At 54.3% G+C, this 23,149-nt stretch overlaps 6 protein-coding genes across 6 annotated transcripts; 3 read left to right on the plus strand and 3 right to left on the minus strand.

The window, feature by feature from the left end:
* Positions 1 to 936: 936 nt before the first annotated feature.
* CABS01_14045 (ABC transporter) lies at positions 937 to 5,728 on the minus strand (the record flags this gene model as incomplete). The annotated part of the gene is made up of 3 exons (XM_060547385.1): positions 937 to 2,741; positions 2,795 to 5,348; positions 5,405 to 5,728. 3 exons carry the CDS (start codon positions 5,726 to 5,728, stop codon positions 937 to 939), a joined length of 4,683 nt encoding a protein of 1,560 aa, XP_060393735.1.
* Positions 5,729 to 7,039: 1,311 nt separating this feature from the next.
* On the plus strand, positions 7,040 to 7,249 carry CABS01_14046 (uncharacterized protein; the record flags this gene model as incomplete). The annotated part of the gene is made up of 1 exon (XM_060547386.1): positions 7,040 to 7,249. One exon carries the CDS (start codon positions 7,040 to 7,042, stop codon positions 7,247 to 7,249), a length of 210 nt encoding a protein of 69 aa, XP_060393736.1.
* A 5,581-nt stretch (positions 7,250 to 12,830) lies between these two features.
* CABS01_14047 (WD repeat domain-containing protein) lies at positions 12,831 to 15,242 on the plus strand (the record flags this gene model as incomplete). The annotated part of the gene is made up of 5 exons (XM_060547387.1): positions 12,831 to 12,950; positions 13,032 to 13,134; positions 13,198 to 13,431; positions 13,486 to 14,572; positions 14,630 to 15,242. 5 exons carry the CDS (start codon positions 12,831 to 12,833, stop codon positions 15,240 to 15,242), a joined length of 2,157 nt encoding a protein of 718 aa, XP_060393737.1.
* A 624-nt stretch (positions 15,243 to 15,866) lies between these two features.
* CABS01_14048 (uncharacterized protein) lies at positions 15,867 to 17,417 on the plus strand (the record flags this gene model as incomplete). Its single annotated transcript, XM_060547388.1, has 1 exon — positions 15,867 to 17,417. One exon carries the CDS (start codon positions 15,867 to 15,869, stop codon positions 17,415 to 17,417), a length of 1,551 nt encoding a protein of 516 aa, XP_060393738.1.
* Positions 17,418 to 17,714: 297 nt separating this feature from the next.
* On the minus strand, positions 17,715 to 20,291 carry CABS01_14049 (ATPase; the record flags this gene model as incomplete). Its single annotated transcript, XM_060547389.1, has 4 exons — positions 17,715 to 18,971; positions 19,027 to 19,985; positions 20,040 to 20,208; positions 20,271 to 20,291. The coding sequence occupies 4 exons, from the start codon at positions 20,289 to 20,291 to the stop codon at positions 17,715 to 17,717; spliced, it is 2,406 nt and encodes an 801-aa protein (XP_060393739.1).
* An 858-nt stretch (positions 20,292 to 21,149) lies between these two features.
* Positions 21,150 to 22,692, minus strand: CABS01_14050 (autophagy protein Apg6; the record flags this gene model as incomplete). The annotated part of the gene is made up of 2 exons (XM_060547390.1): positions 21,150 to 22,549; positions 22,608 to 22,692. 2 exons carry the CDS (start codon positions 22,690 to 22,692, stop codon positions 21,150 to 21,152), a joined length of 1,485 nt encoding a protein of 494 aa, XP_060393740.1.
* Positions 22,693 to 23,149: the final 457 nt, after the last annotated feature.

Below are 23,149 nucleotides of genomic sequence, written 5' to 3' on the forward strand. Positions count from 1 at the left end.
CCGTGAGAGAATTTCGACGTTCGACGGCCAAGTACACGCAAAGAGGTTTGTCATTTTATTTCTCAGGACATTACGCCATCAAACATACGAGTCATACGTTAACAGCAAAAACAACCTCACATCTGCGAAAAAAAAAAAGTCCTAGCAAAACCAAGAGCTCATTTCCTCCATCCAAAAATCGAATCAACATTCCCGTTGTTCCAAGGTAGTCTGTGAGGCTTAGGTAAAGCACCGCGCCCGCACAGACGCATGTACCCAGGTACTTTCCGTCTTTTAGCGCGGTACTTACGGATACGAAGCAAAAACACTGGGTCAAGTACCGTGTACAAAGCCCACCAGAGTTGCCAGAACGGGCTGCGAAGACGTTGGAATAAGCTCATCCGTCTCCACTCTGCATTCTTTCCGTCCCGTCTGCACGGTCGCGGACCCAGCGCCCAGATTCCGATACCACCGTCTCCTCCCCGGACCCAAGCCAACAGCCAAACACACTTTTTTGTACCCATATCGTTGTCATTTTTTCATTTGTTTTCTTTGATTTTTCGTCTTCGATAAACACATTCACACAGCACTTTCAAACGGAAGAAGAAATGTTCTCATCCGGGTTTGTATTTCATTCCTATTGGGGGGGGGGGGGGGAACTTGTTTCTAGATCCAGTCCCGTTGCTTTTTATACCGTCTTTTTCAGACATTCTTTTTCATCCCTTTTTCTTTGCACCCCCTTTCCCTCCTTGTTTCACTCATCGGATAGGTGAGGTAATATGAAGCCTTACCAAAGGAAAAACACAAATCTCAACTATAGACGCCAAACAAGTAGTACAACTCAAAACCGAAAACGAAGAAAACCAAGCATCTGAATCTCTACAACTCATTCTGGAGTATCTGTAGAGCGTTTCCAACCCTCAAATCCTGCCTCGCAACAGACGCGCTTCACGCAATCTAAGAAAAGATGATATTCTTCAACTTCTCCTTCTCACCACTCTCCTCGCACATACCCCTAAACACACCGCCCTCCTTACCCCACAGCTCCTGCGGGCTCCCGTACTCGGCGACGGCGCCGTCGCTCAGGACCAAGATGCGATCGAAATCGGCAATCGTGCTGAGGCGGTGGGCAATGACAATCAGCGTCGAATCGTTGAACTCCTCGCGAATGGACCGCTGGATCAGCGCGTCGGTCGTCATGTCGACGGCCGAGGTCGCCTCGTCGAGGACCATGACCTTGGGGCGCGAGACGATGGCGCGCGCGAGGCAGAGGAGCTGGCGCTGGCCCTGCGACAAGTTGCCGCCGCCCTCGGAGATGGGGGAGTTTAGGTTGCGGAAGACGTTGACGTTCTTTTGCTGGTCGTTCACAGAGGGCGCCGCGCTGGAGGAAGGCTCGCCGGGCGTAGAAGGGTTCGAGTCGACGAGGTGCACGCGCTGAAGCGAGTCCTTGAGGTCGGCGTCGGTCTGGTTGTCAAAGGGGTCGAGGTTGGAGCGGACGGAGCCGGAGAAGAGGACGGGATCTTGGGGGATGATGGCGAGGCGGGAGCGGAGCTCGTGGAGCTTGATCTTGGAAATGTCGACGCCGTCGACGGAGATGCTGCCGGAGCGGGCTTCGAGGAAGCGGAATAGGGCGAGGGTGAGGGAGGACTTGCCGGCTCCGGTGCGACCGACGACACCGATGCGCTCGTTCTTCTTGACGCTGAAGGTGAGGCCCTTGAGGACGGGGGAGAGGTCCTCAGCGTAGCTCACAACGAGGTTCTTGACCTCGAGCTTGCCCTCGGTAGGCCATGTCGCGGGGGGTTCGACGCCGCCCTGGTCCTCGGTCTTGAGGTCCGAGTACTCGACGACGCGCTCCGCGGCGTTCATATCGAGCTCAATGTTGGCGTAGTGGCGGATAGACCAGACGATGGCCTGAGAAAACTCGAGCGCAAAGGAGAGCGTGAAACCGGCGAGGGCGGCGCCCATCGAGGGGCTGCCAAGGACGACGAAACCGACGGCGGTGGAGAACATGGCACCGATGAGCGACATGCGCCAGCCCATCCAGCGGTTGAAGAGCCACAGGTGCCAGGAGGCCATGCCGTAGTCATCGAGGCGGGAGTACATGGAATCGATGTACGTTTGGGCCTTGTCGGAACCGCGGATGGTCATCATGCCGACGAGGGTGGAACCAAAGAGGTCAAAGATGGGAGACTTTGTCGTGCTCTCCAGTCTCTTGGCCGGTCTGGCGCCCGCGAGGTAGCGCATGGCGATCCAGACGGCAATGAGAAGCAGGACAAAGGCCAGGGGGATGATGAGCGGCGAGACGTAGAAGGCGGTGACGCAAATTCCAATGACGCTGAGGAAGGCGCCAAAGACGCCAGAGAGATCCATGCCGAGCCTGTTGTCGATGACGTTGAAATCGGCGGTGAAACGGTTGAGCACGCGGCCGGTGGGAACGGTGTCGAGCCATCGGAGCGGGGTGCGGAGCACGGTTCTGGTGATACCCTCAAACATGCGGCGACTGGCCTTGTAGCTCATCACGAAGAAGTAGAAGAAACGGCCTGTACCGAGAATAGCGGAGAAGGCAGAGATACCGACATAAATACCCAGGTAGAACATGGTGTCCTTGTCCATGTTGATGCTGACGGTTTCGTTGGATGGCACGTGGAGCTCGCTGTGCTGAAGGGTGAAGGCATAGGCGTATTGGTGTTGCGGTTGCTGGCTGAAGGTCTTGATGGACTGCTCCGATGTTCCAGTCCAGATTCGAAGCCACCATGACCGTCCTGTCCAGTTATTAGCAACATGTATGTAAAGAATCAACGCACAGAGGACTCACCAATGACAACGAATTGATAGATGACGAAAAGAAGGAAGCCGAAGCCCCACCAGGGTAAGCCACCACTCTGGCTCAAGTACGCAGCGTAGACGTGCTTCTTGATGGAGCCCTTTTCGCGAGCCTCGTCCTCGACAAACGCACGTGCAGCCTTTGAGGGTACCTTCTTCAAGATACCGCCATCTCCATTGAGCTCAGCAACCTCGGGGATCTCAACATCAGAGGCCTCTTCGGAATTGACGGCAGTGGCCTCCTCATCCGCAATCTCCTGGGAAGTCTGCTCGTGGCTCTTGATCATCTGCAGCGTTCCATCCTCAGTCAGCTCGGACAGGAAACCGGAGTGCTGGACAGTGCCGTCACCCAGCTCAACGATGAACTTGGTCCGGGGCTCGCAGAGAGCGACGTGGTGAGTGACGAGGATTCGGGTTCGGCCCTGGCAGAGATCGCCAGTGAGACACTTTTCGTAGATGTGGCGGCCGACATGAGCATCAACAGCGGAGAAAATGTCGTCGAGGACAAGAATGCCGGCACGAGAGTAGATGGCTCTGGCGAGGGTGAGGCGCCACTTCTGACCGCCACTCAGGTTGATACCGTTGGCTCCCAACTCGGTTTTGTCACCGTCCGCAAGCATTTCCAAATCCTTCTTCAGGGCGCATGCCTCGATCGTTTGGTTGTACCTCTCCTCGTCGAAGGGGAGTCCGAAAAGAATATTGCTCTTGAGTGTGGCATTCTCGATCCACGGAATCTGGCCGACAAATGAAATGCTGCTCGGGATAATCCAGTTGCCACGGTTGGCCTTGTCGTCGTTTCTCTCTTTGATCGAGGGTGGCTTCGGCGCGTAGATTGTGCCGGATAAGAGATCTGACTCGCCGAGGACGGCAGCCAGCATCAGACTCTTACCGGTACCAGTCTTGCCAGAAATGACGGACAGCTCGCCAGCGGGGAAAGTGACATCGACGTTGCGAAGGATGAACCTGTCCTCGTCCTTAGTCTCGTCATCGACAGGCCACGCGATAGTGGCGTTCTCAAAGGCAACATCAGATCCCTCGGTCACAGTCTTGGTCTTCTCAGGCCCGTTCAGGTAGTCCTGCATTCTCTTGACAGAGATGTTGGCATCGATGACATCGGTAATGAGCTCGGGAAGAACGGCGAGAGTAACCTCGAGGTTCTTGAAAACACCGATACTGACAAAGGCAACAGATGGGATCAAAGTACCATTGAGCCATGCATACACAGCCAGGGAAACGGCGGCCAGGGCAATGGGGCTGGTGATCCACATGCCAAAGAGGACGGTGTCACCCTTGAAAACCTGCCACAGGGCACCTAGTTCCTTCTCTCGCATGGCCAGGATGCGCTTCTCCCACTGAGGCTCGAGCGCGGAAAACTTGATTTGGCGCATGCCTACGAGGGCCTCGTTGACGACGGCCAGCTTTTGATCACGAATCTTCATGAGCTTATCCTGAGCCTTGGAGTACACCTTGGCGTACGAGAAGTTGATGGGAAGAAGGATGGCCCACGCGAGCAACCCGGCACCGAGGGGTCCCCAGCCAAGCAAGTAAACGAGGAACCAGATGGCGACGAGGAGCTTGGCAGCGCTGGATGGGAAGAGGAACTGGAAGGCGGCGAAATCGGAAATGCGCTTGGCGTCGACGCCAATCAAATTTATGATGGCTTGCTTCGACTTGAGCACGTTGTCGTCTTCGGCCTCTTCTTCATCAGCTTTCTTCTTCTTGTCATCCTTTGGCTTAGCATCGTCCTCCTTCTCTTCGGCTTCCTGCTTGGAGGCCGCCTTGACGTTCTTCCTGCGCATCGACTTCTCAAAGATGAGGGCAGAGAGAGCGCCTCTGAGGGGAATGCAGAGCTCGGCCCAAGACAGCCAGAACATGGTCGCCTCAACCCAGGCATCAGCCAGAATAACCAGACCAAGCCAAAAGACCAAGATCCAGATATCGGCAGGGAGGTCTTCGCCAGGCTTTCTACGTTGAAGGGTCTCAAGGATTTGTAGCGTGATCCATGAAGGGGCAAGACTCAAGAAGGCCTTGGAAATAGCAATGGACCATTGGACGAATAGAGGCACGCGGTAGGCCCAAATGATGGACCACCACAGGCTGGAATCGGGCTTGAAGTTGTACGACTTCCACGACGCAGCCGAGTCTTCAGAACGGGTCCAGTGGTCCGGCTTAGGCAGGTCAGACGCATCAAGATCCTTCTTCTTGGTAGCCAGGTCGATGATTCCGCTGCACCAGCCCCAGGTGAAGCGGCTGTAGGCAGGAACCGTCCTAAGGCGGTCGACAATTCTGTTCTCGAAGTAGACATCCGGTCTCCTGGGCAGAGTGACGCTCGTCACAATGAGACCCAGAGTGAGGACCAAGTTCGCAAGTTTGAGGCCGAAGGAAACGGGGTTGTTGGACAGAAGCTCATCAAACACCTTGGTGTCCTGCAAGATCTGGATGCCAGCAAAGATCAAACCGGAAAGCCAGAGCCACAAGCCGAGGCTGTAGGCCTGGACGGAGTCATTTGAAGCAGCGATGGCCACGGCTTGGAAGGCTAAAAGAATCTGATTCATGTCAGCATTCAACCAAAGGAGGTTTCGCGAGGAGGGAGTTTGCCTACCGAAATACCAGTTGAAAGCCATTCTGCAATGAATAAATTGTCATATTTACCGGTGTGAAGTGAGAGCGTCGCCAAAATGGAGTTTGCCAAGGAGACGGCCAGACCCAGGAAGGCGAATAAGAAGATGAAGGTCTTGGGCCAGCGGTTGGAAAAGGCGGCAGATGACTCGGCCGTGGCTTTTCCGTCCTTGTCTTCGTAGAAGTGGTCCTTGGGTTTGCGGGATCGAAGTTGTTGGACGAGTCCTGTGAGGGCCGGAACCGAAGTAAGAGCGATTACGCCCAAAGCAGCTCCGACCTCTATGAACAAGAGTGATTCATCTTGCATGATGGCACCAAAGTATGGGCGAGAAGTCTGAATGACTTATCTTCGCTGGTCGAATTCCGAGGTTGAAAATTGACCGCAGTTTGACGTTTGGGAAAATGAACCGGGTTGCAAGCGGGAGCTTATGATGCGATGCACCTTCGTTGGTGTGGCGGCTTTAAGAAAAAAAACGGCGCGAAGAGCCGGTCGGGAGATCCACAATGAGGCCCAAGTTGGTTGGTAAGCTGCTGCCTCCTGGAGACTGCAGTTCAAAATCGGCAAGGACTCTCCAGTTCCTTTGAAGCCCAGATCAGGTACCTCGAGTAAGGTACTCGACACCGCTAAAACAAACAAAGAAAGTGCTGACGTCGGGGCAATTCTGCTTTCGGCTTCTCCAATTCGGATGGCGGGCCGGGGCTCGAAGAAACGCAGGTTGTTTGCGCTAGTCACAGGTTTCAGCGACTTGTCTGGGTGGGAAAAGCCGGGGGAAGGATGGGCTTTTCCTTCGTCGGAAGAATGGATTGCGATTGCGCAAAGGAAACACTGAGGAAACGAAGAAGATTGCGTGGTTCGGCTTAGTGGGCGCCGATACGGAGCCGGTGGGGGTGATGCGGTCTCAAAGCTTCGTTTCGCTGACGTCGCTGACGGTGTCGCTGGTCTCTGCGCGCCTCTTCGACCATGCACGGGTTTTCGGTGCGGTGCGGTACGGCAGCTTGGGAATTGGAGACACGCGGGGGACGGAGAACGGCGGGGGAAAATGGGGGGCCAAAGGGAAGGGGGAAGAACGGCGGAACGGGGGAAGCCAAGATTGAACGGACGCCAGAAAAGCGGAAGCCTCAGGATTTAAGAAGAAAAGAGATGAAAGGGGGGGGGGAGAAGTCTACAATTGTTGAGTAATAAGGCATGTAACCACTGCCCTGGTAGGCAAGGTATTGTTCGATCAATTGGCAAGGTCGAGGAGAGGAAAGAGGAGCCGCTTCTGGTTCCGCGCCTTGCTTACCCATCCAATTCATTCTACCTACCTTACCGTACCTCTCACCTAACCTGACGGATAATTACCTGGTAGGCATTTTCTCATGAAGCTTACGGCTTCACCCCCAGACAACCTCGCACGCCCCCCGATGCTGCCTGCCCGGTTGCAAGCGGCTGATGCCATTGGCCACTGAACCAAGATAGCGTGCCGCATTTTGCAATTCGCAGTTTGCATTTTTTTCGATCTAGGAATCCGGAAAGACAAGACTCAGTTCAGGTGGACACACCGCACACCATGACACACCCCGGGGAGTTGGCGGCGACGGCGTGCGGCGTGCGCGCGCATCCCCCATCCCCCCTGCAATGCCGCCTTTTTGGCTGGCTGGGATCAAGCTGGTTGGTGCGCCGTGCACTGGGATTCCAACGGATCTTGCCAACACCCCATCTTCACATCCCCAATTCACCACACAAATGGTGCTTCGCGGTCTCGACGGTTCGCCAACACCCTTCTCGAACCCCCCACTTTGCGATGCACTCGGGAACCCAACTCTGATCTCGCCATCCGCATCGTGACGTCCCCATCCCTGACCTGCCTCAACCCTACTGCGCAGTACCTCGACCTGCATCACTCTGCCGCGTCTTTGCAGATTATCCGACATGCGTCAGACGCGGGCATGGCGCTGTCGCCTAGCCGGGCCCTAGGCAGCCAACGTCGACGACGACGACGATGACAACGATGACATATCTCAAAGCATCAGAGAGAGCGACAACTAAGTTATTGTTCGCTGGCAGACGTAGCCGACGGGACACTTTAGCTCCTCTCTCAAATGTCAAACCCGCCCTTTTGAGTATACGAAAATTGATGTATGGCACCCGCGGCCTGCCACCGTAACTGCTCTTGAATCCATGAACCATGTCACCTTGTCAAGAGTCGAGGGCCTTTCCCCCCACCCTGTCGGCTACGGGCGCGGTGGTTGGCCGACGACGCCGTTTCGCTGTTTGACTCATCGGCGGGAAGGAGGGAGACAAGGGACAAGGCAGATGGTGCCAATGTGGTACAGTGGTAGTCTGGCAGATCAATTCAATTGAGAAAAAAAAAATCCAAGCGATGCCAGAGGGAGGGGTGGCGGCTCAGGTGTGGAGTTTCAACTTGGCAGAAGTTCCTCTCGTGGACCCTGGGTGCTGATACGGCGGCCCGGGGTGGGTGGCCTAGTGTAGCACATCATGAATTTGTGCTTGCCCTTCCTTGCCGGGGGCTGGCAGGTGAATGAGAGACTGACTGATTGACCAAAGTACCTATTTCACGCACGAAAGGCGCAACAATACAGGTAGAGAAACAGAAGGGAAGAAGAGGCGGATACTCGTACCAATCTAAACAGAAGAGGGTGAGCCTCGCGGTTGACGTTCCTTGTTAGTGCATTAGCCCCAATGCAGTCATCCTGCACTAACATGGCCTGATGCGCATGCCTGCGCAAAAAGTTGCAGCTGCTCTCTTCCTCGGCGAACGGCGAGCCAACCTTTTGCGTGCCTAGAAGACCCCCATCCGCTTCCGCCTCGCTGGGTTGCTATCCTGGCACGAACCCCGTATTCTGTCGTCAATCGAGAAAGAGAGAGGGTCGAATTCGTTGACCTTTGTCTGTTTTTTTCTTCCAATTGCCTGGGCGCAGAGTACATACTATGGGTGGCGCATACCGCACCTATTCGTACGACGTTTTGTGCCTTGTCCCAGCCGGTCGGGAACGATATCAAACTCGTCTGATTCGTCATCCATCAATGATCTCGATTTTCGAATTTTAAGAAGCTGCGCCTGCATCCCCGCCTGCTACCTTGCCTGCCGGCCAGCCGGTTCCTCTCGTCGAGACTCAAAGCTGAATCCGAGACTTGGTATCCGTAATCTCAAAAGACTCACAAAGTCCAGTCATAATGCTGAATTAGGAAGGAGAGTTTGGAGAGAGGGGGGCGCGCGGGTGCCAGGTGGTGGGAGTCTGGGAGGCTCTAATTTGCATGGGCGGGACTGCGCCGCAGGATTTCGGTCATGGATGATGGGGATTTTTGGGAAGGGCGGTCAGACTAGCAAATCATGGGATGTGGGTCCCCGCCGCCAGCCAGCCACGCTGGGCCCCAAATGGTTTTTGCCAGTTGCCAATTGCCAATTGCCAATTGGGATTCTCCACCTCATAGTCTCGAGTCCCATCATCGGGGCAGTCGTGTGATGGGAACCGTTTTTCCCGCTTCCCGCTTCCATTCCTGCCGTCCGCTAAATGCTGACTGCTCCTGCCCTCTGCTTCTGCTTCTGTCACTCGTCCCGCTAGCGTGTCTGCGACTTGCAACTCGACGTTTAGAGATTTGTCGTCACTTCCAAGTCGTGAGATTGGTCTGGTCCATGGCGGCTGCAGGAAGTTTCCCCGTGAGCACCTCCTTTGTCTGTGTCTATTGCGGACGCAGAAACAATGACGCATAATTGTAAAGCATGGGTTGTTGTTCGTGGGTTTCGTTCTTCCTTCCTCTATCGACGAACGTACTCACCTAACCCTCGAACCTGCCTTAGAAGTCAAGGAGAAGGAGGTCTCAAAGTCCAGGCAGCCGCCGACACACCATCTCGCTTACCTGCGCTTCGGCTTCCATTACCGCCCTGCTATCTACCTCATATATGCACCTCATTCTTATCACATTTCTTTCTTGTCCTTATTCTCTCGCCGCAAAATTTCCATACGACACCGCAAGGTGCTGACTGCATCAAGGGTCGCTGAAAAAGAGATGAGAAACAAAGTACTGTGCCGCAGAATACGACGCCACGTGCCAATCTCTCATCTTTTTTCGATCCCGTGAGCTCTTCTTTATCAGCAAGTATCAATCAGGACCTTCCCATCTCGATTAATTCCCAAGCCCGGGCTTCTGGCTGTTCGGTACCTCACTCTACCTTTGCCCAAGGTGATGGAGTGACGTTGGAAGAAGACGCGGCTACTCGGGGACTTTGCTGCCTTGCCAAGGCTGCCATGCCATCCCCTCCCCGCACCGGGGCTTTTGCCTGTGTTGGATCTGGCAGCCGACGACACGTCGACCGTCGCCGTCGCCAAAGTAGTTCTTCTTCTTGTCATTTCATCCTCTATTCCTCAGATATGAATACTTGCCAATCTGATCCGACTCATGATGCTGCGCCTGCGACACCGTTCGGCATGTGGGCTAGGTGGGAACAGGCCGTAAAACTGCGAGACAGACGTGAGATGCGTAACATCAGACACCGGGTCGATTCCACGTTTCGAAACGGAAATGTTCTTTTAGTGTGACATCAGACCGGGCCAATTTCTTTGCGGTGTGTGTCACGCCTCACACATCGTCGGGCGAGTGAGTCCTGTCGGCCAGAGAAAACAAGGCAACGTGTGGCTGATCCCAAAGAAAATTATCCAACATCCACTGCATACCTTACATGCGAGCGAATGCCGGCGCAGTGTAACAGCCGCGCTTCGATATGGACGCTCCCATCCTGTTCATTAATTAAAAGTCTGCGATTGGATGTCGCCCGGCGACTTTGAAGCCTGCGGTGCTTGCATTACCTACTGCTCACCGCCAACGTGGTTGCAGAATTTCTTGGCGATGTCAGGCGGCGGCGGGTTGTTATTGATGTAAACTTGTTGGCTCTTTCTGTTAGTTAATGGTAGCTGCCTGCGTTTGATGGTGGTGTACGGAGTAAGGTAGTAGCACTGTAGTGATTACATTGTGAGGCAGAGAGAAAACGAGTTGTTCCGTCATGGGTTGACTCAAACGGACGAACGCTCTCCCGACGGTTAGGTATGACTGTGCTGAGATTGTGCTCAGATGGATGACTGGGCATTGGAAGTTCCCCTTCTCATGCTCAATAGTTGAAACCGACCGAAATTTGCAAGCCATTGCTAATCTGACAAACTTCCCTTTTGGCTGCGGTACTCACTATGATGGTTTTCCATACCGTTGCAACCGACGCCAATGAAACAGGGCTGAAAATCGGGTATGGTAGGTAGCCTATGTTGTGGACCGGGTCGTCGGGGCTGCACCATGCAGACTACAGAGTACCAGTACCTAGTCTTATTTGAATTTGGGGGTAAAGAGAGGAAAGAGTTCACGATGAGTTGGAGGCATCGAGCAAATGCATCTCTGGAAAAGAGCGATGCCGAGTGCAGCCCCTCAGCGTACCAATGGTTGTGACTAAGACTGATATAACGCGTGCTTCTAGAAGGAGGTCTTTTGGATCAGGGCCCAAGCGATGTGCTCAAGAGTTTCATGGGTTCAAAGATGGAGACAAAGTGGAAATTCCCAATGAGCAATTGGCATTAGCCGTGCATTCATTGGCGGAGGCACTTCAGCCCTATGTGTACGGAGGGAGTAATGGTGCGCAGATATCTCACTCGGCATGTTGGGAGACCGATATTCAAGTAGGGAGCTATGGAGGGTCGTCAAGGTACCTAGGGGCAAGATCGGGATTGAAATGCAGTTCCATTGTACGATGAAATTCACTCTCTCATCTGAAAAAAATTGTCAATTGTCGAGCAATGGGTACTTGCTCCAGCCAGAACTCATTCAGAGATTAGATGGTTAGGCAGTTGAAAGAGTGAGAGTGAGTGGTGGCAGCAACAAAGTTGAAACCCGAGGGAACTGGCACAATCACTAGGGGAAAGTGGCAACGAGCCCCCAAATAAACTTGAATTAGAGAATCCCCTTTGGAATCTGGGCGAAAAGTCCCTTCGTTTCGAGGTGTTGCGCCGACTGCCTCAAACCCGCCCACGAGTGCGTCGATCCTCCCATCCCAACACCTTGCAGTGCATACGACTCCAACCAATCAGAACGAGCAGAAACGCATGCGATAAGCTGAGGTTGCGCCCCGAGTGACGGGTCTGGTGATGAGATACGGCTATTTCACGGTGGTACCGAAAGTTGAAAGGCTGAGGTGGCAGCCTGAGTTAATTGTGCCCAATTTGTGACTACTGTTTGCTCGGAACGCAATCCTTTGCGCTGAAATACCAAGCAGAAATGGAAAGCAGAAGAAGAAGAAAGGATTCAAGTTCAGTTCAGACTCCAAGGATAGGACCCAGTCGAAAGCATCTTGGGAAACGGCTGCAGCCAATCAGACGAGGCTGAATGAGCCAGACAGTGGATTGCTCCCTCAAAGGCTTTCTCTGACGGAGCTGTCTGATTGGCTAAACACACGGCCTGGGCGCCCTATGGCGAGCAGCTTCCCTGCCGTTTCCCTGCTCACGGCTGCTCTCCCCGATTTTCTCGAAGTGCAGAGCCCGCCTTGGATGGGTACGCTAAAATGATGCCGATGCTGGGCGCTGCAGTTGCGACAGGCTCTGCGTGTCTGGTTGCTGTAGCGGCTGCAGAACCTGCCACACCACCCAAGGTACCGTCAAACTTTGGGGAGGTTTTGCGGTGGAAAACACCAGCCTGGTATCCGTACAGGCGGACAAGCCCGCGACTGGCACCATGGAGCCTAAGGTACGGCAACAATCAATGGGTGCCCTGGGAAGCCCAGCTCCTTCTTGTCCCTGCAACAGCGCGTGCGTTGGAGCCGTCTGAGCTCCTGCACGCCGAACCAAACCACACCAAACTCCACCCTGCCCTGCTCGGGAACGACATTTCATCCATTCTTGCGCCCTCGTGACAATTCCCTGCCAAGTTTAATTGATTTTCCATTTTCGCTATTTTCTTCTTTATCCTCCCTCTTTATCCATAACGCTTCAAACACGGGACCTCGTATGTGTCGTTCCACGCGGTACTCAAGCTCCTGTCAACCCAACCCCTCCCACCCCCAAATCCAATCCGCCTATTGAGGTTTGCCGCTAAGCAGCTGCGAATCGACGCTGCTGCAAAGGAGCTGTTGCCCATCGACCAATCTCCCGAGCTGTTGTTGCCGAGCTAAGGAGAAGCTCGACCTCCTCAGCCTACCCGCCCCTCATCCAACCTCATCCCACCGCGAACGCTGCACGAAGCTTCCCGACTCGAATCGACCATCGGATTTTTACTCCCCCGATAAGCTCTCCTCGACAACATTCAGCACGGCCCGTATTCCGTCCGCCAAACTCCCCATCGTACGAGCGCCATCATCACCAAACTCAACCCGCCCACGACCGCCCACGATCCCGCACATGTCTCGAGACGGCCGTATACACACTCAGTCACGATGAAGAGCACGCCGCTTATCATCAATTGGCATGACCAGAATGCCCCAGTCTACTCGGCCCATTTCGAGCCTCACGGCAAGGGTCGACTAGCTACGGCTGGAGGAGATAATAACGTGAGAGTACGTCAGACGCCTGAACTGGCGAGCATGCCATCTGGTCCCACGCGTGACCCTGCGCTGCGATGCTAACACAAATACTAGCTCTGGAAGGTAGATAGCGATGGAGAAGATCGAAAGGTCGACTACTTGTCAACCTTGAGCAAACATACACAGGCAGTCAATGTCGTTCGATGGGCACCCAAAGGTAAGAGGCCAATTCCGGACTCTGTATCCTGCATTTCGCTGATTTTTCTTTCTCCTTGCGCAGGTGAGATACTCGCTTCCGCCGGCGACGACGGCAATGTCATCATATGGGTCATGTCCGAACACAGCGGCCCTGCCTTTGGCAACGAGGGCCTTGAGGATAAGGAGACGTGGAGAACCAAGCACATGTGTCGATCTAGCGGATCCGAGATTTACGACCTTGCCTGGTCTCCTGATAGCTCCTACTTCATCATTGGAAGCATGGACAATATCGCTCGAATCTACAATGCTAGCTCTGGTACGTTTCCCCGCTGACGATGGCGTATTCCACACTCATATCTAACAAGGACAGGTACCCTTGTGCGCCAGATTGCTGAGCATAGCCATTATGTTCAAGGTGTCGCATGGGATCCTTTGAACGAGTACATCGCAACCCAGTCCTCCGATCGATCCGTCCACATCTATTCCTTGAAAACAAAGGATGGACAGCATACACTGAGCGGCAACCACGACGACAAGCCCTCTAAGATTGCGAGCCATAACAAGAGTGACCTGCCGCCACGCCGCATATCCTCCAGCAGCCCTGCACCTCCTGACTTTGGTATGAGGACCCACCTTACTGTCGAACAGGCCATTGGATCCCCGGTGCCCTCCGCCCCCGGAACTCCCACCTCAATCGCATTGCCGATGAACCCGCCGAGTGTGATTAGCCATAGCAGGAGATCGTCATTTTCGTCTAGACGATCGCCTTCTCCGGCTCCGTCAATGCCGCTCCCGGCTGTAATGTCCATGGAGCCATCGCCAAAGCCTCACCCATCCGGTGGCCTTGGTATGAAGAACTCGACACTCTATGCTAACGAGACGCTCTCATCCTTTTTCCGACGCTTGACCTTCACTCCAGATGGCAGTCTTCTGCTTACTCCAGCTGGCCAGTACCAAACTCAACACAGCTCAGAAGGAAATGCGAAGCCCACATTTGAGGTCACCAATACCGTCTACATTTACACGAGAGGTGGCATCAATAAGGCGCCAATTGCGCACTTGCCTGGTCACAAGAAGCCTTCTGTTGTGGTCAAGTGCTCACCCATCTTTTACTCGTTGCGGACGTCGCCTCCTGTTACCAAGCATATCACCATCGATACGTCATCCTCTGAAGATCCCATCCCGGCACTGCCTGAACCGGTCTCGAAGCCGGTGACTTCTACTTCGGTCATGGACCCGCCTCCACCGCCAACCTCGGTCCCAGAGTCCGGTTCTACACCGAGCAAGGCCGAACCTAGCGCTTCTACGCCTGGCCCCAAGGCGGCCTTTGCCCTGCCTTACAGAATGATATACGCTGTGGCGACTCAAGACGCCGTCCTTCTTTATGATTCTCAGCAGCAGACACCTATCTGCATAGTCAGCAATCTTCACTGTGCGACATTCACTGATCTAGCTTGGTAAGTATTCTTTGCTGCACCCTAAGTTGACACAACAAGGCTAACAATACGCAAAAGGTCAAGCGATGGTCTCACTCTCTTGGTTTCATCCTCTGATGGATTCTGTTCGACCTTGTCTTTCTCACCTGGTGAGCTGGGCCAGATCTATCAAGGAGACCTGCCTACTGCCAAGAATCCAACTGCTGGAAGCACAGGAGCGACATCGTCGAATCAAACGACTCCGGTCCCTGCTCCAAGCTCAGCATTCGCCCCTCCGTCTCCATTTCCAAATGGCTCGGGTCACCATCACCGAAACTCGGCGAGCTCTTTTACTGCTCCGTCGCCGCCACCCGCCGGGTTTGTCAGCCAGCGACCTCAGTCGCCCGCTCGATCGAACTCTACTTCATCCGTGGCGACTCAGTCATCGAATGTGGTGACGAATCCATCATTGATTGTGGGCAGCGTGCCTGGCATTGCTGTCGCCAACTCCACCAAGGTTACAGGCGTCCCCATCACCACGCCGCCAGAGACGCCGAGGACCAACGCTGCCACAAACCCGACCCCGGCTGCATCGACTGCCGGTACAGCAGCAAGCGGAACCAAACGTGAGGCAAGTGAGGGAGAGAAGGAAGAGGGCAGCGAGCCCAAGAAGAGACGAATTGCGCCTACCCTGGTGGAACAGAAGCCGTAGAGGAAATCGGCTTATGTATGAGTGTTCGAATCTTGTCTTGTACAATGAAACATGGGGAAAAGCGTTGCTTAGTTGGAACACATGGGAATGAAGCGAATAGTGCGAGCTCTGATGGGCGGTGTCAGCCTTGAAAGGTCGGGCTAGAGGTAACGAGAACTCGCGCGAAGGTCGCACTCGCGAACGAATTTGTTTGCATGGCAAGGCGTTGTAAGGGTATAACAAGGGCTATGTAGCGATATCTCTATAGTCATTTGAATGAAGTGCCCCATTCATGTGCTTGGTATTCTTCTGGGAGGTTTTGTGAGTGTTGGAATCATCAGATGGCGATAGCAGACCGGAGGCCGGGCCCGTCATGATCGGCATACCGGGGTGCTGACGGAAGCAAGTGGGGTCCGTGCAACGACATGCCAACTTTTGGTTGTAGTTGTCGCTTTTGGCAGCACCATGTAAGCCATCTAACAAGCCTTTCAAAGTCATTGATCATCAATATTGGGCAAATGGATTTGATGGTCTTTGACCCCCCATTCATTCACTTGACAAGACTGTGATCTCGTTCTTTTCCGGCGGTGGCGAATACCGACCTATTCAATAGCTGGTCAATTTGAATCAGACAGGCAGGGGACTATGGCATCGAAACGACTGCCGAGTGCGAGTTTCATCGAGAACCCATTTATCAAGAAGCGAAATTTAGAATGGTCGCTTGATGTGCCGGGGCCAAAGACTGAGGATGGCGGAGAGGGAGAGGAGAGTGAACCAGATGATGGGTTGGAGGTACGGGATGCTGCAGCTGACGACCGGCCGGGTCGAGAGGTGGTCGCGATACTGGACCCACCATCCCGCGAGCCCGAGCATCATCCCGAAACCGAGTCCAGGCTCAAGCGCGAGACTACTGCAAACCTCTCAGCGGCGTTGGAATCAGGCGTCGCAACGCAACCCGACCCGGCAGCGCACTTCTTCGCCCACCTTGCACAACACACCCTCTCCCCTTACCCTGCCGACACGCCGCACCTCCCCGCCGACGGCGACTTGCGCTCCCTCTTCCTCGCGCACGTGGGGTCGAGGCGGGGCGCGCACTTTGTGGTGCACCAGCACGACCACCCGATCGCGGGCGTGCACTACGACCTCCGGCTGCAGGTGAATGCGACGAGCAGCGTCAGCTGGGCGGTGATGTACGGGTTACCCGGGGACGCGAGCTCCAAGAGGCTGAACCGGAATGCGACGGAGACGAGGGTGCATTGTCTTTGGAATCATGTCGTTGAGGTCGGGAGTCGGGGCACGGGGAGTTTGGTGATTTGGGACTGTGGGTGGTACGAGGTTTTGGGGAGGGGTGGGAGAAGGAAAGGGAGGGGAGGGCCGGAGGTTGATCCTGATTCTGGGGGCGATGATGGTGAAGATGAGGGGGATGATGATGGGGATGGGGGGATGACGGAGCAGGACGAGTTGGCGAGGGCGTTTGCGGAGAGGAAGATTCGGGTGAGGTTGCATGGGAGTCGGCTTCCTGAGGGGTATGTGTTGAATCTGAGGCTGACTAAGGGGGAGGACGCGGAGGGGAGGAGGAAGAGTGCGAGGGCGATGGGGAGGCCTGCGAGGAAGAGGAGGCGGGGTGGTGGTGGGAAGCAGATGAAGAAGAAGAATGAAGTTGTCGAGACTAGTTCTGACGGTGAGTCGGGTGAAGACAGGGACGAGGATGTTGTTCCTGATCCGCTTGATGGCGGTGACCGTCACGGTGGTGATGGTTATGGTGGCGAGGGGGAGGAAAACAAGTTGTCCGCTGTGGAGAGGGGGATTCGGGAGGTGGAGGACGAGTTCGTGAGGAGGACGAACGCGTATCGGGGCGCGGAGAATAGCGTCGGGAGCGTGTACCAGCGGCGATGGTACCTTTCGCTTGATCGGGAGGCGTGCGGGTTTGAGAGGAGGAGTATTGGGGGGAAGAGGGTTTGGGTTCTGAGGGACCGTGATGGTGGTGGTGATGTTGATGGTCAAGAGAACGAACAAGGTGGCAGTAGAAAGAGAGACGAGGTTGATGAGAGCGGGAGGCTGAGGTTTCCGTTCTACGTTCGAGGTCCCGACGTTGAGAGGAGCGTTGTGACGGGACGAAGGGGGGATGAGGTTTTGAGGGACGAGGGTGTTGAGGGGTTTGTGAGGAGGAAGGGGTGGAGGCCTGTGTTGAATTGAGATGTTTGAGTACATCTAGTTCATGGGCTGAGGCCTGTGTAAGAAGATGAGCGTTGGCAGGTGTTGATTCGGAAGGTGAGTGAAAAGGGATAAGTTGGTTTACAGCTGAACCACTAGGAGGTAGTTGTCAATTTCTTGGTTAACTCATCAAGTTGTTCTAACTATCCAACATTCAATGCTCATTATGTCAATCTTATCATAGTCTTCGTGAATGACCAGCCTACAAAGCAAAAAGCCACCCGAGTTGAACAATTAAAATCTGCCCAGTCTCTTCAAGAAACACCCAAACACGGAAGCTTAGTCAGAATAAATATCTCCTTCCTCTCCCTCACTCTCACCGACCTCGCTCTCCCCGTCATAGACACTGCCACTACGGAGGTAGTCCCTGAAGCCGCGGCTCATCTTGACCACAGCCCGCAGGTGCTTGTCCGTAACGCAAATACGGTCGGTGCCCTCCTCCGCAGCATCGCTCTCGGCAAGCGCAAGCGCAGTCTGCAGCGCGTTGCGGATCTCGCGACCGTTCCACCGCAGAGCGCGTACATCGCGCGAGTCGTAGGCGTACTCGCGTGTAGCGATCGCAACACGCACGCGGCCGTGCGAGTCCCTGTCGAGACGCTCGAAGTTGTTGGCCCAGATGCGCTCGCGGTCGACATCCGTTAGATTCTTGTAGTGCAGCGCGACGTGGATGCGCGAGGTAAAAGCCGCATCGAACGCCTGGACGCGGTTCGTCGTCAAGAAGAGCACGCCGCGATAGTACTCGAGCGCGCGTAGGAACACCGAGACGAGGCCGTTGCGGGCAATGTCTTTTGCGCGGCGGCGCTCGAGGTAGACGTCCGCCTCGTCGAGGAGGACAAGGGCGCCGAAGCGCTGGCCCAGCTCGAGGAAGTAGGAGAGGTTGTGCTCCACGCTGTGCGAGTTGACGCTGAGGTCGCCCGAGGTGAGGGAGATGAGGGGTCGGTTGGTCAGCTCTGCGACACACTCGGCGGTGCAGGTCTTGCCGACGCCCGGGGCGCCGTGGAGAAGGAAGATGCGGCCTTCGCCCTTGTTCTTGATAAAGTCGTTGGCCCATGGTGAGACTTTCCCGGACTCTGCTGCCGCGAACTTGCCGATGAGGGCCTTGACTGTCATCTTGATCTCGTCGTCTAGGACGAGATACTTGAATGCTTCACGGTCTGTGATGACGGGCTTCACGTGGTCGAGGTTCAAGTGGCCCCAACGGCGATCGCCGAGAAGGAAGGCCGGAATGATGTTAGTGCAGGCAATGTAGAAGATATCGGAAGTAGGCGCTGGCGATGTCAGGGGATTAACGTCGTCAAAGCCCGCGAACGGTGACAAGTCGGTGCGATCGGTCTCCTTGGTACATTCCTTGCAGCCGCAACGTGGAAGGAAATGCGGGAGATGGTCTTGAGCAGGCGGCGGTCCATGATGCTGTCCAGGCATCATGCCTGGGGGCACTACTTGACGTGGCGGGCCCGGAGGGCCGTTCCGGTTCTCTGGTGCACGGAAGTTGAAACGACCGAAGCCTTCGGCATCGCAAATCACTCGACCAGTCATCTGTTGGAAGTTCAGTTGCTGTCATTAATCAAAGGGACCAGGTAGGAAGACTCACATAGCCTGATGGACCACGGCTGAAGATCGGGCCCGAGTGAGATCCAGGTTGAGCCTGCACAAGCATCCCGTCATACTCCATATAGGTTGGGCGTTGGAGAAGCTCCCAGTACAGCTTCCCGAGCCTCAGCTGCTTCTGCAGCATTGCTTGCGGGTCATCCTGGAAGAAGCGAGCTGGAATGATCTTCAGAGAAGGGATGATCTGCTCGCCGGTCCACGAAGGAATTGTGAACTGAGACATCTTTCGGTTCATCCGGTTGTGTCCCATCTCAAGGACCCAGGCAACCACCTGCAGGTGGCGGTTGCGTCCACTCAAAGTGACATCCTGGTAAGTACTGCTAATGACGTGGGGCTCCCAGAGGTCATCATGATTGACATAGATGACCTCACCTGGCTTCAGAGCCATCCAATAGTTCTGGAATGTTGCAACTGGGACATTGCGACGATGTCGTTCTTGTTCAGTCCGGATAGACTCCCCGACAGCCTGATCGATGAAACTCAAAAGAACATCAATGTGGTTCGCCGTCAGACGAGCGTACTCGGTGGAGTGGCTGGCAGGCTGGTGGAATCTGTACTGTTTGAGGGCGTCGAGGTGGTGCACGATAACTCGGTAAGGAGCATCGATGGTCACCGTGTCTCCTAGAAGATTGACATTGGGGTAGTATGCTACAACCGCCCTCAATGCGTTGATGAGATGCGGCGAGTGGATAATCATCTGCGTGCGTTCAATCTTCCCGGCCTTCGCGCGCTCATCATTCTCGCTGTCCGAAGACGCCGACGTGTAATCATCGTCGGGATAACTGATATGCGGAGACCGACGACGACGCACACGTCTGATCTTGGCACTGGTGTTGACCTTTGTCACGATCTCGAGCACAGAATTGACAGTCCGCTGAGTGGTCTCGCCGTCCTTCTTCCCATAGTCGGGGATCTCCTTGAATGGATTGCTGCTCTCACGACCTGGTCATGTTAACAGAGCGTTGCGGAAAGGGGCGATCAGTGTTATTGACTCACTGTCGATGACTTTGCCACCGATGCCCAAGTATTGCAGAACGTATAGAATGTCTGACGGTGTCTCTCTTTCCAGGCTTCCCCTGGCTACGAGAGCCTGGCTTTGCTTGGTGGTGCGCCGGTAGTCAACTTCCTCGAAGCTGACTGTCGAGCCGGCATCATCGTCAATGGTCTAAAGTTTGTTAGCTAGTCTGCACAAAAACCCCAGAATGTGAGGTCCATCAGCAATCTTACGTTGTCTGCTTGGCCACCCATGACAGGCAATCTACGTCAGGTAAGAGTCCTGATGTTACACGGCAAGAAGTAGGATAAGAGAAAAGAATGACAGGCTGGATGACGCCGGAGACAATAGGCGTGAAGTTGATGGGATGAATCGATCCTTTTTAACGCTCATGGCTCTTTGCGGCTCTCGGGTTCATCGGTAGGCGGCAGCAGGCAGGCTGAGCAGCCAATAGAACACTGTCTTCTATGCCAGGTCATGGTGCAGCAGATAAGGCGAGCTATCACCCCGCATCTAGGCAAGTAACATGGTCGCGAAATGACTGATTGGTTTTCTTGGAAAGAACAGTGCATTAGGCTTGCATGGGTGTGTTCCGTGGTGTAAGACAATTGAGGCAGCCGAGCGGCTTATGTTTCGTGAGAGCGCCTTGCTGCCTGAATGGCCGCAGACTGCCACCAACAGGCGTCAACCAAGGCTGACTTGGCCAGCTGCATGCAGTCAGATTGCGACGTGGGAATATTCGCGATTACGTCACGTGCTTTTAAATCATCGTCCGAAAGCTACATGTCAAGTCTCATCGCGAGATGATTGCAAGGTAGTTTATGAGTTGCCAGTGTTGCATGCTAGGTTGGTCCCAACTCGAGTCTACGCTTGGGAGATGTCAGCTACGGCGAAAGGGTCTCCTTGCACAAATGACGAGATCCTCTCCAAGGATCTGCAAGCGAATTTCCAGTAGGAAGCAATAACAAGAGAATGATTGCACTGCTTCTTGTGACCTGTTCATAGTAATACACCGTGAACTCCAAATGATACGCTTGATCTATACCTGCCAAGAAAGCCCCTCAACTCCATGATCCGAGTCCTGTTTAATATGCGTCGAATTTGTGCAGTCATTATTGATTATTCGCAGCCCTCGCGCTCGTATTCACGTTACTAGCGTGTGCAAGCAGAAATTTGCAGCACGTTAGTGTGAGCTTACACGCCTTCGTCCACCCATCATCTTGAGCAATGCCGAGCTTGATGCTCACATCCATGATCTTGTCGCCCTCAATCTTATAGGGAAGGCTAAGTGGATGGCCGTCGGCCGCCGTCTGTCGATGCACGAAAGCGCCAAGCTGTCGCACGAGTTCAAGAAATGCTACCATCGCATTGTCGAACTTGCGGTGCATGAATGTCAGTCCCAGAGGTAAATCTCCGTTAGAGAAAAGCTCCAGAACATGCTTCTTCGGAGCTGGCGGTGGCGCGTTCCGATGCGATCCTAAACGGCTGGCCGTTGGCGACGGGAGTTCAAACCGAATGATTTTTGAAGTGCTTCCCATGGGCTGCGGCTCGAACCCGTCAAATTTGTAGCCTAGCTTGTCAGCAACTGTGACTAGTAGAAGAAGGGCGTGGCCCCATGCTGCATTGATCTCAGGCCAATCAACCGGTTTGTTCGACAGTCGGCCAAGACGGAGCCCGTTGATAGTAGCAAACGTGCCGTCGTGGCTGATGCAGAACGTGTCGTTGTATACGTTTGAGCGTTGCAGCTTCTCCAACAGCTGAGCATCGTTATCGAACCTGGAATTCGTGCTGTCGCGCTCGTTTTGAAAGTCGGCAAGTTTGGTAGCAAAGGCGTTACGCTCGCGCCAGAACTGCTCTTCTTCGTGGTCAAGCTGTTGTGACTCCTCCTCTAAAGCAATAATCTCCGCGTCCACAGATGCCTTTTCCTGCTCCAAGCGAAGCAACTCAGCCATGGCGTCTGTCTCGGCCTGCCTTGCCTTCTTCAGAGCTTCCTCTTGGGCTTTGACATCCTCCTCGTTCGGCTGGTCGCTCTGCACTTGTTTCAAGAAGCCGACGTAGGCATCGCGCTCCCTCGCTGCAGCCTCAAGTTTTTTCTGAAGACCTTCTACGAGCATATCGGTACACTCGACGCAGATGGGATGGTCGATGTCGGATCGCGCGGAGAGGATTTCGAACAACTTGTTGATGCGTTCTATCTCGTGCGCCTTGCTACCGCCGCGCTCTTCTTCAAGAGACTTCTGTCCGCCCTTGTTCCCCCTGTTTGATTTCGTATTCGATGGCAGCGGATCGGGCCGGGAAAGCACTGGCTGAGCGACTTGTGACTCGGTAAGGTAGATGAAGGACATGGTCGAATCTCGTTGCGCCGAACTCGATGGCCCACTGCCATGGCGCTTGAACGTCGCAGAGGCCGCATTTTGCGAGACCTTGTCATAGAGCACCTTTCTTTGGCCATCCTGTGGATGGTATGGCCGTGATGAAGGCGTCTTCTTGGGTGACTGTTGTGAGGAAGAAGCTGTTTCGGTTAGCTACCTTGCGCGCGCCGTTTCGGATGAGGGAAAGCTTGTGCTGACCGACGAGAAGATCGTACGCCGCAGGATTCAATTCCTCGAGGGAACTGTCTAGTCTGAGCGGCGTGCGACACTTTTGGCAAATCATTTTGCTGTGTCGCGCATGTTGCAAGCTCTGAAATTAAAGGGTTGAAGGTAGAAGAGGGAGGTCTTGTGATGTCACCTAAAGGGCAGTGGAGGTAGGTACCTGCGGATGTCCTGCAGACGCTAAGTTCACCCCCTAGGGTGCCACCACTCTTGCTGACAACTCGATGAGATTTCCCTTCCGTTCCCAGTTTGCGCTCACTTTCCGCTTAAAAACGATTCAACCTGAGCTTTCCATTATGTTTCTACTTGTTTCGATCATGTATTGTGATGAGTCGATGATATTCTGGACCACTGAAAGAACAACTGAGGCAGCTGTGGCACAGATTAGGTAGTCCGCTTGGGCTTCCGTGAACCTTAACTTGATTGTTTGCGCCCAAATCACATTGGTCAACGAAGACAAAGAGCGTTGATTCATGAGCCCATATTCCAAAAGCTATAATAAGAATGAGGTCAAAGTT

This window comes from Colletotrichum abscissum (assembly GCF_030869225.1).
Source record: "Colletotrichum abscissum strain IMI 504890 chromosome Unknown Scaffold_50.1, whole genome shotgun sequence".
Classification (NCBI taxonomy): Eukaryota; Fungi; Ascomycota; class Sordariomycetes; order Glomerellales; family Glomerellaceae; genus Colletotrichum; species Colletotrichum abscissum.